The sequence below is a fragment of the Oreochromis aureus genome, linkage group 13, assembly GCF_013358895.1.
Source record: "Oreochromis aureus strain Israel breed Guangdong linkage group 13, ZZ_aureus, whole genome shotgun sequence".
NCBI lineage: Eukaryota > Metazoa > Chordata > Actinopteri > Cichliformes > Cichlidae > Oreochromis > Oreochromis aureus.
In genome coordinates, this window is record NC_052954.1 from 14,942,333 (window position 1) to 14,962,453 (window position 20,121).

General features: G+C 36.7%; 1 protein-coding gene and 1 long non-coding RNA gene across 2 annotated transcripts in view; one reads left to right on the forward strand and one right to left on the reverse strand.

The window, feature by feature from the left end:
• lmbrd1 (LMBR1 domain containing 1) overlaps window positions 1–19,337 on the forward strand; it is a 52,356-nt gene extending 33,019 nt beyond the window's left edge. Inside the window, exons 10-16 of the mRNA XM_031742934.2 lie at window positions 1,210–1,274; window positions 1,455–1,557; window positions 3,619–3,723; window positions 3,811–3,960; window positions 7,018–7,093; window positions 17,649–17,740; window positions 17,881–19,337. Of these exons, the coding sequence (XP_031598794.1) occupies window positions 1,210–1,274; window positions 1,455–1,557; window positions 3,619–3,723; window positions 3,811–3,960; window positions 7,018–7,093; window positions 17,649–17,740; window positions 17,881–17,991 (702 nt within the window). The 3' untranslated portion in view covers window positions 17,992–19,337. The remainder of the gene's footprint in view (window positions 1–1,209; window positions 1,275–1,454; window positions 1,558–3,618; window positions 3,724–3,810; window positions 3,961–7,017; window positions 7,094–17,648; window positions 17,741–17,880) is intronic.
• On the reverse strand, window positions 10,291–14,138 carry LOC120443338. Its single transcript, XR_005615366.1, has 3 exons — window positions 12,968–14,138; window positions 11,374–11,425; window positions 10,291–11,275 (listed from the first exon to the last, which is right to left on the reverse strand). It is a non-coding gene; the product is annotated as an uncharacterized LOC120443338 (long non-coding RNA).
• Window positions 19,338–20,121: the final 784 nt, after the last annotated feature.

The window sequence follows — 20,121 nt, forward strand, 5'->3', positions numbered from 1 at the left end:
GCAGACCCCTCACTTTTAATGCCTTTCCTATGTTTTAAGGATAAAATTAATTTTAGCATCATTCCCTTCTTTCACATTTTACTTTTCCTACTGCTATTCATTTTTCAGTACTTAACTGCACTGCAGGCTCACACAAATATTTTAAACCAGTGTCTGTAACAGTTTGTCTTTAACCAGGGGGGTTGCTGCTAATGATAGTCCCCAGACTCAAATTTAAACAGTAATGAGTTGGGAGATTTATTTACTGTATGCTGAGAGACTGGTGTAGAGTGATAAGCCAAATGATTGCGATTTCAGCCTCACTGTTCCTCAGACACATGCTGTCCTTTTAATACCAACACCGACAGTGAGCGAAAATGACTCACTAAGCATGTTAAACACTGACAGTTAAAATCAGTGCGTGACTACGTGGAACTCACAATAGTTACTCTCTTTTGATCGTGCAACAAATGTAACAAGCAATTTTTTTTTTTTTAGGTAAGCAACTTGCACCATAATGGGGTGAAAAATTGTGCCACCTATTTATAGAGCTTTTATTAAAAAAGTATATATATATGGCAGGTGCTTTATTTATTGTTTTAATAACTTTACTATCATTTAATACATGTAAACTCCTTTTTTGGGGCATTCCTTTGGTTAGAGTAGCAGTTTCATAAAAAGATTACTGTATTTTTAAATTAAACTAAATTATTATGTTTTTCTTCTCCGTCTTGCCTGCTTCTCTCCTAGCTCTGTCATCAGTATCTTAATTGATATTTTGTTGCAAGGGGTTTATCTCAGATAATTTGGTATAATTTGGTCTAACTATTGATATGATGATCAATACACATTAGATTCACTTTTTTCCCTCCCACTACGTTCATCTGATCAGCCAGCTTTTGCCTCCCTGATTGCAGCCTCCTAACTCTGCTTCAGCTGTGCCATTGCTTCCCCCTGTCACCCTGGGCGACAGTGCCAAACTGTGGCTGGCTATGCCATATGGTCTCTGTTTGACAAAAGACATGGTAGAAAGGTTATATTTGCTGACTAAGTAGCTGTCTTTAAAAATACACATTTTTTAAAAATGCAGCTTTTAATGCAGTTCACAAACAAGGGCACACTGTGATTACACGCCCGACCTATAGTTGTCATTTATAAAAATATATCCTGATATTGTGTTGTAGTTATTTATTTTTGTTTCTCTGTTTTGATTGATTGATTTATTTGCAGATATTACTAGGCATATTCTTTATCCTGGTTGCGTTGCTGTTCACCATTGCCCTCTTCATTTCAAAGTAAGTTATGATTTGTCCTGTAACACAAAATACAGTTCGCAGTGTTTGTCTTGTAAGACAGGCAATGTACCAAAATAAACATTCCATTTGCTTCATTTAACCTTATATATTAAAGTTTAATACGGGAGATTGATACCCTTATTTCTTCTTTTTCTTTCTCTCTGTTTTTTTCCTCCTCAGTTTGGATAAAGCTCTCCACTCGGCTGGCATCAGCTCTGGGTTCATAATCTTTGGCACCAACCTAACCAATCCTCTGAATGAACTTCTTTTAGCCTTGCAACCTGTGAGTATCCTCCCATCTCTCATGTTGAAATGGTGATTATACTCAATGAAGATATGCTTAAATCCATATTTTTTTGTTTCTGTCATCATTAACCTCAGTGAAGCATCATTTAAAAGCTTTATCACTGGTCACTCCTAAATAAACTTGAAATGTTGTTTAGAACTTGGGGAGTGTGCTTTATTGTGCTGAACTTTAAACACAGACTTTTGGGTCATTGTAAATTAGTAATTAAATATATTAGGATACACAATACACATCGTCAGTGATAGGTCATTAAGTTTTCAGGTTTTTCAGCATCATACACCTTCACTCAGGAAACCCAGCAAGGGTTGTTCAGACCCTGGCTTGTTTCCCAGCAGCATTGGCGAAAGGATCACTCCTCCTCATTGAAAGCCATCTGGAGGCCCTCTCTGCAGCTTCCAGAGTGGACATGATGGCTTTCTTTTTTGCAGCACCGGTGATTGAAAAAGCTGCACCTTAATCAGCTCACACCGCACCATACAGCCTCTCCTCCTGCACTGATCTACCAGTTCCCGGTACTTGGATCATTTATGCTTATTTGCCTCTTCATTAAAGTTTAGCTGTAAAAGAAGCAGCTGCTTTGACGAGGCTGATGACAGGACCACACACAAAAGATTGGCAAAACATGACTGCTAAATTGGTTTAAATACCTAAACTGACTCACAGATCGTAGTCCAATGCTGATATGAGCTGATTATATATGCTGTAAATAGAGCCCGGTCACTGGCCATGTTAAAGGTTATGTAAAGGTTATAGGTACTGGTCTGGGATGACAAAGGGCATAGAGTCAGTCCCAAACGCTGAAATTTGCTGCCCCTGATGAGACACTACAGCTTGGACCCGGAACATGATTCACAAGCAGCCATATCTGACAGATTTTGAAATTCCCCTGCAGTAGACCCTCTCTTGCCCAATGCTTCCTTCAACCTCATTTACCACCTTGGTGATCCATTTATTATCGATAGGTGTTGATATATGCTTCAATACTTGTCATTCCTACCAATGCCCTTGTGATAGAGAGCTTATGTGAAAACCTGCCTGGCCATTTGCTACTGTACCCACCGAGCCTTAGTTCCTCTCTACCTCAAAGAACCTTGAATTCCTTGTTGAGGCATCGGCCCCCAAAAATGATCCTACACTCTAACTTATATTGCATGCATTATACCCAACTTACATAGATGTAGTAATTGATGTAATTGAAATTGATTTATTTTTATTTTTTATTTTTTTGCTACAAGGAAAACCTTGCTGAAACTTGGACAAGTAGAAAGTCTTGCAAATGAATGAAAATGCATTACGCTGTCTGTTTTAAGTGTCCCACTGTCAGTGTTTTAATTTTGATTTAATATTAGGACCTCATCAAATCTGGGTGTCAACAACGAGCAGTCGAGCAATTGTGAAATATTGAGTAATATTGATATAGTGATATACAGTAAAATGTTTTTAAATGACCACATCCTTGAATACATTTTTGCCAACAGAGCGCTGTTGGTGGTTTTAAGACTTCAGTGATAAATGTTAAATAGCAAATCACTACCATTGCTTCTTTTTTCCACGTCATGGCTGATAGTCAGAAATACCTGCTGTTCAAATTGGTATTCAAAAGCAGATATTGAAAACAAAAAAAAAGATTGACACCCCAGACCATTAAATAGTTGCTTCACAGATAGTGGCATTGATTAAAAGGTGAAGGCCAGTGTTTAGACGTATGACCTTGGCATTTTAGAACTTAAGCAGACCACATCAAGCATGGGATGCTAAATAGTGGAGATGTAGTTTCAGGTAAAGTCTGAACACTTCATGTTACAAAGCATAACAGTTGTTGATGTTCAGATTTTTTCCTGGTGTCTGAATGTGCTGCAGACTAACCAGCATAGATATGGTTAGCATTTATTGGAGCTGAACAGATATTGTGGGATTACACATTTTTACTGGTTGCTCCTTGAAAGATTACCATCCTAAATGTTTGGTTCTGGATGCAGTAATTATTGTTGTGCATTTAAGATTTATACAGTAGCTGACTTGTTTTGGATGTCACAGGTTTTTCCACTGGATTATATCCTGATCACAGTCATCACAGTGTACTTTGTACTCACATCCATGGCCGGCATTCGTAACATGGGCATTTGGTTCTTCTGGATAAGGGTAAGAAAATGCCTTATTTATGTATTTAAATTTTTGCAAATGCCCAGTTAACTACATGATAATGTGTTATTTTTTCTTTTTTTTCAGCTGTACAAAATAAGACCTAAGAAAACTCGCCCCCAGGCTCTCCTCTTCCTCTGTATGATTCTTCTTTTGATCGTTCTGCACACCAGCTACATGATCTATAGTCTAGCCCCACAATATGTCATGTATGGCAGCCAGAAATACCTTGTACAGGTAAGGAAAAATTCATGTCCATTCCTGTGTGTTTCTTTGTTTTCACTCTCCCTGATGAGAGCTTCTAACGATGGCAGTGTCAGTTAGTCAGTGTGTTCAGACCTCTTTGGTTCAGCCTGGTGTAGGCAGCAGCATGGTCTCTACAGGCTGGCAGCGGGGCTTTTAGACTCTTGTTCGTTTTCAGTTCCGTCTTTCTATATTAGACTATGTGGCTTTTGCAGTGCGGCTCTGCTGTCTGACAGTCTACCCTCCATGTGATCTAATGTAGCTCTGCTCTTTCTCGCTGTGTGGGTGTACGCATGTGGTTTAGATGCACCCTTGCATCTACACTTCATCAGAAAAAAAATCTTTTAAACAACATAATTTAAATGAACCGGTGTGTTGTTTTACTGAAACATCCTCTTGTTAAATCTGACAGAAGAGCCTTTTTAAATCCAAGTCCATTTGACTTGCAGCATAAACATGGTTTATACATATCAAGTGGTTTCTTTTCTTTTAAATTTTGATATCACATTATATCAAAGATGCATACAGTCTAGACTAAATATAGAACAGGACTGGTTGAATTCTCCTGTGATCAATATCATGATGAGCTCCCACATTTGCTTCTGTTAGGTTCCTCGTTTAGATATGATTAAATTGCTTAAAAAGTGGACAGAGCTTAGCAAATGCATGCGCTGAGGCTGAGAAGTATCAAGTTAAGAAGCAGTAAAGGGTTAGTTGCCTCTAGACTTTTCCTCATCTGGGCTGTTAGACCAGGAGGAGGAGAACTGGAGCAAAATTAATTAACGCTTGCTGCTTTCTTTTTTTTCCTTTTGGCTTTTAAATCAAAACACTACATTTCTAATATTACTTTCCTTGCGCACCACATAGTCACGTGCAGTTTTATATAATGGGTGGAGATAGATAATCACCCCAAATCGCATTTGATTGGATGGATTTTTGCAAAAGTGCAGGATTAAGGACAAAAAAATGTTTTATTTTTGTGTCTAAAATTGACATAAATTAAACATATAATATACAAATTTAATTTTTGTTTTGAGAATTAAGGGTAGGAATTCTTTTATTCATTATTAGTTAGATATTTAGTTGATTTCTTCAATTAATTACAGAGCTGTGTTGGTTATTAAATGCATTGTCACTGTACTGTCATTGTTAACAGAGGCTCATATGTATGATATAGCTATATATTGTATACAGGTCCTTCTCAAAAAATTAGCATATTGTGATAAAGTTCATTATTTCCTGTAATGTACTGATAAACATTAGACTTTCATATATTTTAGATTCATTACACACAACTGAAGTAGTTCAAGCCTTTCATTGTTTTAATATTGATGATTTTGGCATACATAACTCATGAAAACCCAAAATTCCTATCTCAAAAAGTTAGCATATCATGAAAAGGTTCTCTAATTGAGCTATTAACCTCATCATCTGAATCAACGAATTAACTCTAAACACCCGCAAAAGATACCTGAGGCTTTTAAAAACTCCCAGCCTGGTTCATTACTCAAAACCGCAATCATGGGTAAGACTGCCGACCTGACTGCTGTCCAGAAGGCCATCATTGACACCCTCAAGCAAGAGGGTAAGACAGAAAGAAATTTCTGAACGAATAGGCTGTTCCCAGAGTGCTGTATCAAGGCACCTCAGTGGGAAGTCTGTGGGAAGGAAAAAGTGTGGCAGAAAACGCTGCACAACGAGAAGAGGTGACCAGACCCTGAGGAAGATTGTGGAGAAGGACCGATTCCAGACCTTGGGGGACCTGCGAAAGAAGTGGACTGAGTCTGGAAACATCCAGAGCCACCGTGTACAGGCATGTGCAGGAAATGGGCTACAGGTGCCGCATTCCCCAGGTCAAGCCACTTTTGAAGCAGAAACAGCGGCAGAAGCGCCTGACCTGGGCTACAGAGAAGCAGCACTGGACTGTTGCTCAGTGGTCCAAAGTACTTTTTTCGGATGAAAGCAACTTTTGCATGTCATTCGGAAATCAAGGTGCCAGAGTCTGGAGGAAGACTGGGGAGAGGGAAATGCCAAAATGCCTGAAGTCCAGTGTCAAGTACCCACAGTCAGTGATGGTCTGGGGTGCCATGTCAGCTGCCGGTGTTGGTCCACTGTGTTTTATCAAGGGCAGGGTCAATGCAGCTAGCTATCAGGAGATTTTGGAGCACTTCATGCTTTCATCTGCTGAAAAGCTTTATGGAGATGAAGATTTCATTTTTCAGCATGACCTGGCACCTGCTCACAGTGCCAAAACCACTGGTAAATGGTTTACTGACCATGGTATTACTGTGCTCAGTTGGCCTGCCAACTCTCCTGACCTGAACCCCATAGAGAATCTGTGGGATATTGTGAAGAGAAAGTTGAGAGACGCAAGACCCAACACTCTGGATGAGCTTAAGGCCGCTATCGAAGCATCCTAGGCCTCCATAACACCTCCATGCCACGCCGCATTGAAGCAGTCATTTCTGCAAAAGGGTTCCCAACCAAGTATTGAGTGCATAACTGAACATAATTATTTGAAGGTTAACTTTTTTTGTATTAAAAACACTTTTCTTTTATTGGTCGGATGAAATATGCTAATTTTTTGTGATAGGAATTTTGGGTTTTCATGAGTTATGTATGCCAAAATCATCAATATTAAAACAATGAAAGGCTTGAACTACTTCAGTTGTGTGTAATGAATCTAAAATATATGAAAGTCTAATGTTTATCAGTACATTACAGGAAATAATGAACTTTATCACAATATGCTAATTTTTTGAGAAGGACCTGTATACCTGCAGGAAAATTCGATTAATATTATTACAACTTTTACAGTCTTTTGAACCCAAATCATCTTGATTTTACTTTGCATAATGTAAATCAGCCCATAATATATGAATAAAGTATGTTGATGATCTGTTCTAATTTAGTATTATAAATTCTTAGAGACGATAGTTCAAACAGTTCCATGTTCATAAAATGCCAAAATATTCGTGTACTGCAGTGTTTAGTGTTTCTGTAGTAAACACGTACATGACTCTTGTTTTCTTTTTGTTTTTTTTATTTCAGATGCCATCACCAGGTCCTACATCTGGGAATACAACTATTAACACCTCCAGGATATGTGATGCAGATGCACCTGAGGGTAAGTTTATCATCTCTACCACACTATAGTAGCGCTGGCTCCAATCGTGAGATGTTTAAAGAACCTACAAGACAACATAAAACATTCATTGCTCATAGCTTGGAATTCATGCTAGAGGAACAGAAGGACGGTGTGTGACCAAGTCATATAATGTAGAACACTGTTCAGTAATCTTGATCACTATTCATTATGTATTAGAATGAATAATACCAAGACGAAATGTTTACTAATGCAGTAGGTAGTGTCTTACTGTCAACATGCAAATGTTTAATTCACTAAAGGAGGCATGAATACACCAATGTGTGCATGCACATAGGTATAAGCTCTACTATGTTTATTTATTCATGTGATAAATGCTCATGTCAGGCTGTTGTTGTTGGTGAAGGGGATACTTTGTATGAAGTGTAAAGCCATAGATACATTTGTAATAATGTGTGAACGTTGTGTAATAAGTTTGTTTATGATACATATGACAATCTATCTAGCTAGTTGGCTATTCTGCATATATGCAGATCCACAGTAGCATCTATCTTGGATTGGGTAACATAGTATTGAAGACTAAAAGTAAACAGACAGAAAATGAATTATTTTCATTTCGACGCAGGTTTAAAGAAAAACAAACAAGATCATAAACTTACTTCATTCTTCAACATACCTGACACATGTGCCTTTTATCATTCCTCATCTACTCCAACCTTAATAGCCTTAATACTATTTTTGTTCTCCAAAACAAAGCTAGTGTTGTTTTATAGTACGCCCTAAACTGTAGTAACATGAGAGGAAAAATGGCTTTCAGACTCACTGTTATAGTCTTTTAGACCCTACCCCAAAATTGTATAGCTAAATCCTCAAAGTCCTTTTTTTCTGGGGGAAAAGTAAATTGTTACAGTTAAACCTGCTTTTTTCTACATACACAACAAAGTCACATTTCAGTGCCAGTACCTGAAACCTCACACAACTTGAGTTAAAAGGAGGACACAGAGCTTTCTAAACCCTTTCTAAATATGAATCTCTTCTATAATGTTATTCTGACCATTACAGGTTGAAATATCTACAATACAACTTTATAGTAGTCTTAAGTAAATGTAAAACAGTGCCTGTAATTGCTCCGATTCAACAGACTCATTTCTTGTTACTATAATTTTTAGATTTTAATAAAATGTAGATGTGAGCTAAAGTCAGCTTATCACTTATCTGGCTGTTTCTAGAAGGCTGTTTTCTGAATTTATCAGATGCATGCAGCACCAAACAGTAGCAGGATCTTTCTGTGAGCTTTTCCAAAGTGAAGGAAATGTACACATTTTTCATCTCACAAAAGTAGTACATTCTTTTAACAATCAAGTATCATTAATCTAACAGCAAATTAGTGATAATATTATCATAAGCTTTTATATAATTTATTAAATGGTACTTAATGTGTTTGGAGTTATTTTTTGGGAGTAAAGTGAGTAATTATTTATGGAGCTATATAAATGATATTTAAAGCATGTGTGTGGCTAAAATGCACTGAACTAGAGGAAATGGCATTTGTTAAAGGCTATGGTTTCACAATTGTCATTGTGTGAGAAGTTATCTTTCAATTACAAAATATTTATTATTCCAACCTCATTAGGCAGATCATTGCCGTATTAGGATATTGCTCATAAAAATGGAAAGCCTTGTAGAGAAATAACTAGTAGGATTACACACAGTAGTTTTATGTAGAATATAAAGACAGATGATTTCATATTTGAAATTAAGTTATGTTTCAATAGATGTTAAAATGTTTTCCTTATATCAAAAGTAAACATTCAAACACCTATTTAATTACCATAGTTTGAAATGAAATGTATAACTACATGTAATAAGCAATGCTTATGTTGATTTCCTATATTTATTGTTTAAGCAGGTTATATCCAGTAAATCCATTTGAAGCAGTTATGTTTACACATACCGACATACAGTAATTAGGTATCTGATAATCTCCCAGTAATACTCATGCTTATCAGAGAGTATTGTTCAAATTAAGTGGCGATAGCTTTTTTGTTGTATGTATTTCAGATAATTTGTTTGTTCTTCTTCCCCACCTCTCACAGTTATGATTGTAATCATGATCATGATTCTGCAGCATTTTCTCATGTTGTTTACTTCATTACTAAAAGATAAGTTATGTATATCTTTATAGCTGCAAATCAGATGGTACCACAAGACACTCAATTTGTGGACTATTGTGACCATTTGTTCAACAAAATTCTATTATGCTGGGAAACTGCACACAATAATTTAGCTGCTGATTTCCTTTGGCTCTTGCTAAAACCTATTTTGGTTTTTTGTTAGAGCCAATATTAATATACTAACAAACAAGCATAAAGTCATATTGCTGCACCTGAGGGCTTTTCCCTAAGAACACATTCATCTATTCATTTTATTTAATGTTTATATACACCTACATGTAGCATTTAAGTGTCTGAGATACTGAAATGCATGTAGGTGCACTGTCTGATCACTTCCAAAGTGTACAACAGAAAATATAATAAAATATTCTTTTAGAACACCTGCTCTTATGAAAATACCAAATACAGACATATTACATTTGATTAGTCATATAGGATAATATAGATTTATATCAGTTTATGCATTATCATGTAGAACAGTAAAGCCTTTGAGTTATCCTTATAGCTTGCTTTTAAATAAGTACAAACAATATGTCATATAATTTTGTTTTTTCATTTTCCGACATTTTTAATGTTCAGTAAACCAAAAGATAAAATGACACTTATTGACAGGATGTCAGAAAAATCAGATGCAGAATTTTATAATTGATCTTTGGCATTATTATGTCAACATATGATGTATTAAAAGAAAGTGATAAGTATTTTGGTAGAGAAGCCAGTATTATTAATATATTCAAGTACCATCATCATGAGTACATGTTTGGTATTCTTTCATGCCAGACTGCTGGAATTTAACAGAAATGTAATTATGACAAAACTTCCTGCCTTATCATTTGATTCTGTTACAGTTTTTAAGAAGTATCATACTAAATACTAAAGTATGAAATTTGTTGTCGGTGTTCCTGAGTTGTTGCTTTTCACAAAAAATGGTCCAAATGTGCGGCTTTTGGCCACCCAAGCATAATATATAGCATAATATATAGATCTCTACTTTCTTGCTGCTCGGTTGTGCTTTTTGTAAAGTAGCAGTTCAGGTAGTTCTTACAAGAGTGGCCTAAACATCAATTGCTTTCTTACATATGAGGCCATTCAATGTATTTTACAGTGCCGGTGCTCCAGTGTGACGTGTGGTCATTATAAATGACCCATAGAGCTCCTGATTAGTTGTGAGAATTATCTCATGATTGTTTTGGAGCTCTTCAGCACTGTTATACTAAAGGTGTCGTTATTGCTGGAGTTAGTAGTCTGGCAGGATTTGTAATTTGTCTTTTGACCAGCTTAGTAAAATGAGTCCTTTTTTTGCCATCTTGTAAATGGCTCCTGCTTTCACAACAGCCGTTGTACCACCTACCATGAGGCGAAGGAAGTGTCAAGCAGAGATAACACATGTGACTGAGAGGGAATGCAATCAGACACTTAATAGCTAAAACAGTAAAAAAAAAAAAAAGTGACTGCGTGATAAAAGAAAATAATTCTGTTGCCATTTAGATAATATCCTTTTTTTGTTTATAAGAGGAGAGTATTTGATTTGCCCCTAGACAGTCTGCAGTTGTGAAAAGGTTAAAAGGGTGACTACATGCAGCGCAAACAGTCGAGAGCCTCCATTTATCTGATTTGCACAATTTATGTTTTTCCAGGGTGTCACGCTGAGCAAAAATGTGCTCCACATAATGTATGGTAAAATATTTTTTGTTGACACAGACATGACCAACGCTGATGGTCTTTATTTTGTACCCACTGCAGTATTCTAACATTTACTACATAATGATGAAGTTGAAGCAAAAAAGCTTATATTGGCCATTTAGCCATTTGCTACATTTCAAATAGTAATCATTGCAAAAGTTGGGAAAGTCTGAAAAACTTTGAGTATGCACAAAACAGAGAAGACAGCCACCAGAAGAATCTGACGGTTGAGTTAGGTGCAGGAAGGTAGAGTCTTGTGTCAGAGAGAAGACTATCTCAGGAGATCGGCGCTCTTTCCGTAATTGATATAGACTTGTTGGAGAGGAACTGTGCCTTGCCTATAAAGCTGACAAAAGCAAGTTTCCAGCAGACTTCGTAGTTTGAAAAAATGAGTTCTTTTAAAACTTACCCTATTTTGATTCATTATTTAAAAAATGTACTCACCTTGTAAACTGTTGGTTCTTCATTGTTTTTCATACCATGTTGATACTTTTATCTGAGAATTGAGAAATGCTGTTGTTACAAGAGATTTTAAAAAAATGACAAAAACAGTAGTAACAGTTATAGTAATAATTAGTAAATAGTAAAGGCATTAAAGTTGTTCTGTAATTTATGGTGCCATCGTGAGAAGCGATTTCTATATAATTTGCCAGTTGTGTCCAAATTCCTTATTCTTGAAATGTTAATCTAGTATGACCTCAAGCACAGATATGGAGACATTTATCTCTTCTTGGGATTTAAAGGCCCTTTTGGTTGATGTAAAAATAATGATAAGAGAAAAAATTATGGCAGTACCCTTTGGTAGAAATTTGCATCACCAGGCATGGGAACTGCATCACTTTGTAATAACCCATAGTATGACATTAGATCAAGACAGCTAAGACAAAAGAGGGTAGAAGTCAAACTAGTGACTGATTGGGCGATTGGTCACAGTGGGGTAATGACACTAACATCTTGGCGAGCAGGTGCTCAGTGCCAGGCTCTCCATTATGTACTCTAAGGTCATTACCATGCCATTACTCATTTACTCAGCGTAATGGAAATGAATCCTCAGGATTTAGCTGCCATGACCCCAGACAATCTGAAACTTGAAGTTCTCTTGATTATCCAATTTAACACAGGGAGTAAAGGCATTTTAGGGTTTAAAAAAAAAATGGGTATGTGTTATATCTTATATTTGTAACATTTCTCAAGCCCTGGCACAAACTTGAACTTTTGCAACACTCCTTGTTCAGTTTTAGTTATAGGTTTTATGAAGCCTGGCTGAAACACAGAGAACTTTCAGCTGCTCTGTCAAATTAGTCTTACCTCCATGACGCTCATGCTGCTACTTCTGCAGGGGGCTTTGCTTTGATCATAAATTCTGATATGCATCTAAAACCATCAACAAATACTGCTCCCAGTCGGTTATGTTTTGTTGTTATTTTTGGTGGTTTTGTTTGTATTTTCTGTGAGTCTATGTGCAAATACAAGCCTTTTTTGGATAATCAGAATTTCATTATTTATTCAATTTTTTTTCATTTGTGTGACTGACATTTATGTGATTGGTTGAGCTATTTAAATAACCTTCAGTGTCACTTATTGATGCAGTGATTTTATTGTGGCTAAACTCATCACATATTTCTCTTTCTTGTCCATTTATAATAATGACTGCCTCACTTAAGTAATTAAATGTCCTTAACTGTTGTTTATTGCACTCATGTTAACACCTACATCATTAATTCAGGAACCTCAGCTTGTGGTTACACTCATTCCCTGGACAGTTTGACCAGTGATTTTAATAACTTTGAAACATGTACAGCTCACTGAATTTCTTACCAAAACAAAACACTTGTGGAGAATAGCAGATCAAAACCTTTTAAAACATGTTTATGCAGCAAGGAAAGTATATTTCACATTTAATATCAATACATCCAGTCCAAGGTTTGCTTTTGACCCAGTGGCTCAATTTATCAGTGAGCTTCTCTGAGTAATTACGGGTAAAATTCTAGCAGCATGAGCTTAATTCATTTAATAACAACATAAAGCTGGGTTTTACCTTGAATGATGTATCATATTATTCCTATATTGAATCTCAGAGATCAAACTGTATACTTATAGACTCCTGTCTGTTTCCTAGCAACTTCCCTGTTTCCACAGCATTGTTTTAAAGAGCTAGGGAGGGGGCTGATGGTCGCCATTTTATGTGTTAGCTCTGAGATGTCAGGTACCATAGCAATTTTCAACAGGACTCCCTCAACCCCAACACAAATTAATAGTAATTTTCTTTCCATCAAGGGGATCATCATCAATTTGCATTACAATGGAATATGTCAATCAAAAGTAATTCTCCTGAAAGAAAAATGCCCATTTTGTAATCCACAGACACCCCTTACCTTTTATAGGAGGAAAAAAAATCACTTTTCAAAGAGTATATTTGCTTGGTATTGCTCAGAAAGACCTCCACTATTAACTGATAGAAATAAAATTACTTTTTGATAGAGGTTGAGCTTTAAAGACGCCTAATTAAAATGCTACTCCTTGCTTAAAAGTGATCCTAATTGAAATTTTTAAATAAACTCACTTTTTATAGACCTGTTGATTGTAGTGGGGCATTTAGCAGCCAGCTGTTTCCTTCAGGGCTGGAAGAGACACAAAAAAGAGCTAAAAGAAGAGTGAGCTTTCTACATCTAATACCTGACTGTACCTGATGCTCCCAATACCCCTTTATCTCAGCTAAATGTGTAAAAATAATAAGTTTTTTCTTAAAAAGTAATAGTTTCTAGCATTCGTCTTGATTTGAAAACGTAATTTTATGTCCTTTGCTTTAGAAAACAGTTTGTTTTTCACTTTGGCTTCAGTTTGTATGATCAGTAGTTTTGGTTAGGTCAAGTTAGGTTATGTGTGTTATCTTTTTGTGGGACTTGATCACTGCTCAAATTGATTTTTTTTCTTTGTGTGTGTGTGTCTACTGCCAAAAGATGTTTTTGGTGATTTATTTATTTATTTTTTGCGCACAACACTAATAAGTGAAGCCAGAAATTTGAAAATAGTTCTGCTGAAGGAACAGCAGTATTCTCGAAGGACTTTAGAATAAAAGTTCTCTGCCTTTTTAGATGGAAAGTAAAAGCATACGGTTTTGGCACAAGAGCTTGCTGATCAAGAACCTTTTAGAAGAGCACATTGTGTGCATGCATGTGTGCAGAGTACTATGCATGTATTTGGGTTTGAATGCACAGACGAAAGTTATGCATAATGCATCATCCTACACCGGGCTCACCCGGGTATCATGAGTCAGGGTGAAATTACCTGCACTCCCTGGCTGCCCCATACTCTTATCAGAGAACGGTAATGATTTCAAGGTGAAGCTGGTCAGTGGTGTACATGATAATATATTTAGGCAGACCACTGTTGTGAACCATCTGTAGATCCCACTCAGTGCCCTGCAATTCTGGTAAGCAGCTGGAGAGCTACAGATGGCTGAGGTAGTGGAGCAAAAGAGTGGGGTCACAGTGATGAAGAAAGACTTGCTTCTTCTATTCTCTCCTGGTCCTGGTGAAGTGAAAGCTGATTCTTGTTGCACATCACAACTCCTGTGGGATTGTGCCTTCTCATTTGTATTATAGATGAAACAGCACTGACCTGAATTTTTCTTCTTTTTTTCCACCGAACTCTGGTAGGGAAAGCTTTCAAAAGTATTGACTTTAATGGAAAAAAAATCAAAAAGACACTGTGTTATTGCTGTGGACCTTGATGTCATGTAGCTTTGTGTAGGTCTGATTGCACTGTTCATACGTTTCAAGTCAGTGTGAAGAGCTGTGTAAGAAACAGTGTGATAGGAGCAGCACAGCAGGGTTAGCGTTAATGCTCCAGATGGCTCTCTAACATAGCCAGACTTGAGCTTTTGGGACTTTCTCTCTTGCCTTGTTCTGTAGAAATGATGCAAGTCCTATAATGAGTGTATTTACATATATACTTTGTTCTTTTTATTGCTTAAGTGTGCATGGCTAAGCTAATTAATAAATGCGATCTGCTCTTACTGTGTTTTCACACGAAACAATTTGGGAGCTGAGAAGAGACCCAGACATGGCATGCATATCATTGGCACTTTCTACTTCTGACGTCACCAGCATTTTACCATGCCTGCCAATACCCATTCATACACATAAAGGGTGAATGACTCAGCTTAAGACTTTTATAATATTCCTGCTGTCTGCGGCAGTCGGATCAATAACAGTATCAGTTCACTCAAAAAGTGGAGAGCTGAAGCTCAAAGGTGATGTCACCAGCATAAGGAAAAGAGCAGCTCGACAGAAAAGAGAAGGCAATTGGATTATGTAAGCAATAAGCGAGTTTCTTTCCTGGGGCTTTTGATTTTGATGTGCTTTATATTCATGATCACAGTGCTGAGTCAATAATGATTGAGCTGCCTTTGGTCACCGCAATAAAATGTCATTTGAGGAACATTGCAGAGTTGAGGTTTGCTTACTTCTGTCAAGGCTGGGACAAAAAGGTTCTCCCAGAAAACTGATACATTTGAAGTGGCAGCTTTAAATTGGTTCATTTAATGGATTACTATTGTGCAACATTTAACCTCTTTAGTCTTTTCCACTTTCGAAACTCAGCCTTGTTTGAAATCAACACTAAAACATTTATGTTCAGCACTTCCTTTGACTCACCCTTCAGTGCTCAACATCAACCATCTGGCACTCCTTTGTGTTTTCAATCCTCGGGTCTAATGTTTTTTCTTCTAATTTCTTCTCTATTCTTTTCATTTGCATTTTAATGTTGTAATTCTTTTCTTTCATTTAATGTTTTAGTGAGAGCACCTTGGGTTGCCCTTGTGTAAGAAATGCACTACACAAATTAACTTGTGTTGCTTTTAAGTCACATAGGCTAGCTACAGTAACACATACACTTAATGAACGGGTGCTTTAATGCACTACAAGTAAATAGATGATCCTCTTAAATGCATCTTTATCAGTTTTCACACAGTAGTTGGCAAAAGTGCAGTGCACACAAAAACTGAAATCAAATCGATATCTGAGTGTGAGCTTCTGTCTTTTCATTCTTAACTATGGCACTCAAGGAAAATTCTGCCAGTGTATTTGAAATGGCACAGGCCCGTTCATTGAGTCATCGATTCAAAGCAAAGATATGAAGGGTATAAACCATTTTAAGATACAAATACCAGAGAAGAAGCAGCCGTAGCAGTTTTTACTTTGTAATAACAGTAGGTACACAGCAAAATGGTTGTTTCTTACGTTTTCTGTCATCTCCGAGGCCACATACTTGTTGAATCACTATGTGCTGGGCTGTAATTTCATCATAAGAGAATAACAAACAAAGTGCTTTCAAGCTTTTAGTTTTGTTCAGTAAAAAAGTGGGCGGATGTTAAGGGGATAAAAGGTACACTTGCAAACAATGTTACAAGGTGTTTGGCAGGTTTTCTGTGGCTTTAAGTAGGGGGTGTCAAACATTGTAGTTCATTGGCCATACAATCTGATTTAATGTCAAGTGGGCGAGACAGGTAAAGTCATTACACAATTACCTATACATAAAGAAATTTACATATTTCCATACATCTATGTACATACATCCATTTAAAAATCAGATGGTGAACAGTCTGAGCTGTCTTAAGAAATGTCATTTGAACAATATGCCTCTCTTCCCCCTGCACTTAGTCATTCCGCTGTCATTTCAAAGAAATCGACTGTCATCTTTTAACTCAAAGAAGCTTTGCTCTTACCTTACCTCTATATGGACATAGGTCGTGTCTTTGTCAGTGGATGTAGAAATGATGATGACTTAGATCTCTGGATTGTATGAAACAGTTCAGAGAACAGTTTAAGATATTGGATTCAAACTCGTCAACTTGACACTTCATGGTTCCTGGTGCAAAATACAATGAATAGTCCAGATTGTATTCTTTGGTTTGTTCTTCTTATAGCTGGAAATGGTTCTTTAGGAACCACTGCATATTTGGTGACCAATCAGACTTGTGATGGATTCATATCTAAAGATCTGAAGTGCCTGAAGTGTCTACTCGGAACACATATAGTCATGAGCCTGAATTTGCGTCATCAGAGAATTGGGGTTACATGCATAACCCATAACCTATGGTTTGCTGTCTTCACATTTGCTGGTGTCCTCTGTGGGCCCATGCTTTTGCCTTTTGGGTTTTCAGTGTGTTATAGTGGATATACTCCATTAAATGTTACATTTCATTCCAGTTTCATTCATTGGCTGAACCATATTCACACTGACAGTGACACAGCTTTCCTCTTTTCCAACGACTGGTTGTCTTTTTTAGTTACAATAACAAAATTGCCTGAGGCCCTGCTCCATGTAGTAACAGCAGCCTGTGTTGAGCGCTTAAGTTAATATAGACTACTTTATAACACAGGTGTATAACAAGTGATACACTTATGCAATTATAAACAGAAAGCAGCAATGGCTGTGTCACATTTAATTGTGCTCCAGACCACAGAGAACCTATCTGTGTCATGCAGACACCTCTCACCTACAAACAATGAACCACTAGAGTGAAACTACTAAACCGTTTGGGCCCACATTAGTCAAGTATTGATTTTCAAGCCTGTCATTTGAATACATGACAGGTGTCCAAACAATACCGTGAGACAAATACTTCAAAGCGACTTCTTGATTTAAAACTTGCCACAGAGAGAAGACATTGCGTGTAGCCTCTGTCATTAATTTTGTGCTTTTCTTCTTTTCAGATCAGTGCACTGTGACAAGGTCTTATCTTTTCCTTCACAAGTTCTGGTTCTTCAGCACCATTTACTACTTTGGGAACTGGGCTTTTATTGGAGTAAGTCTAAAGATATGAATGAGATGTCACTGTCTGCATTTTGAATTTATCGCTCAAGTCCTCAGCTAAATATTTTCCACATTAGCAATTAAATGAGCCTTGATATATTTTGTCATGTGTGCTTTCATCGGTGTTTTTAGGCTTTCCTCATTGGTCTGGTGGTGTCCTGCTGCAGAGGGAAGAAGTCTGTGATTGAAGGAGAAGTGGAGGCCGATGACTCAGACTTCAGTGATGATGAATACGTGCACTGAAAAAGCAGAATCACTGTTCACTTGGATAGGTTTATAGATATTGTAACCAACACTGAAAAGGGACTAGAAAGCACAATTTCATTAAGTAATGAATACAGATTTTTTTCTTAAATACATTTTGTTTGTTTATTTTATTGTACAGCTATTTCATCTTTGGTTGAAGTTGACGCATGGCTCCCCTTAATTAGACCTCTCAAATGAATTAAAATGTCTTTCTCTGTCAGTGTTACTAATGACAGGATACTGGAAGTGTTCTCCAAGTCAGTCCTACCTTAAAGTTAACTGTTAAACTATTTGAAACTGAAATAAATTGGTTGTTTTTCAGCAGACACATTTGTGAGTAGCAGCATAGATGCTTTTTTTTTGTTAATCTAAAACAATGTCTAAGCTTTATTTGTGTAGAGCTCAGGTCTAAATGTGCTTTATAATCTTTCTGTATGCTTTCTAGACCTTTTACATGGTTTGGTTATCTACATATTAAGTTAAAATTCCAGTTGAACCTACACAAGCTGTTTCTGAAAAGCTAATTGGTATAAGACTAATAAATCCCAAGTGTTGACAGCAGTAGCACTTTTTGTCAGTTTATTTTGCTGATTTTTATCTGAGGTTAAAAATAGTGTGAGTGGATGCGCTGCATTAGTTATTGGCAGTCTGAGACCGTTATGCGCAATGAAATGTTACTCTACTTGCATACCTGCACTGTGTGTGTGTGTAATGTAAAGGACCAATTGTATCTGCTGTATTTTCAAGGATTCAGTTAATTGTGGTTTTAATTATATGGGTTCAGCAGCTTTCTTCTCTTTATTGCTAGGAAAATAGTAAAAATACTAGAAAAGATAGAAATAAAAAATATGGATGTGACTTTCTTTTTAATTAAACTACTACTTCTCATTTTTGCCTGCACTTGAGAATTTATTAACAGCAAACAGCAACAGTGGCAGATCTATTAATGGGCTTCTTTTAGACATGCATATTAAAATCTTTGCAAGGTACTTATCTGTTTGAGGAAGACAATGAAAAACTGTAAATTTACTCTGGAAGCCAAATGATTGTGCCTCATGAATGTGTGTGACCATGATGGGCACACAACACTGGATATGCTAACCTAAATTAATCACTCAGAAATCAGCCAGAATGAGTTTGAAATGTTTTTGTTTTGTTTTGGGTTGTTTTTGGTTTGCTATGTCCTTTTGTGAGAATCAGTAGAGGGGATGCAGTGATGTGATGATGATGATGATGATGACAGAAGCTGCATCATTTGTATACTTGCTCTTTATCGGTTGTGGAAGTTGTTTGAATATATAACGATGCCTGTGTTTAAAGAAATAAAGCCGTTTTAAACCCCATCATGGCTTTAACGCCTTTTTTACATACAGTTGTTATTTTTATTGAAACTATGTACGCCACTTTAAAACAAGCATCACCAGTCTGCGAATAATAATGCATGTGCAAATGTCAATATATAGTTTTTTCTGTAATACTTACATGTCATCCGAAAATACTACTGCATGAGGGGAAAAATGTAAATGTATGTAAAGTATAAAATATAGATTACTAGATATTAAATATGTGAGAAATGTGGAATATATTTTTTCTGTCAAGATGAACACATACTGTTTCATGAATGTTGAGGTTTGGGCTTTGGAGAGGCCTGATAATGTTCCATTGTGTCTTTCTCTATCAAGGCATGCTTTTACTGCATTGACAGTGTGTTTGGCAGTGATCCCAATCAGACACTTTCCAGATGGTATTACATGGTGGATCAAAATCTGCATTCTTAAGTCCATTCATTCTGACAAAATCTCACTGGATGAACACAAAACAGTGACAGAACCTCTACCGTGTTGTACAAATGTAGACACTCAGTGTTGCACCTCTGTCCTGCCCTCATTTCATATTGACGATTTGAACTAAACACTTCAAATTTGGATTCATCTCCGCATAAGACCTGATGCAGTTCAGTTCTTGTGTAATTTGTCATATCTACTTTCTCCCTGTTTCCCCTCCGCTTGACAGATGCATGCAGTTAAACGCTGTAATTTCCAAAATGGAAACAAATGAGGAGTTCGTTTGATTTTTTAACCTGTATTTCTTTCAAATATCGACTGTTCCTCATGAATAAGGCAAAAG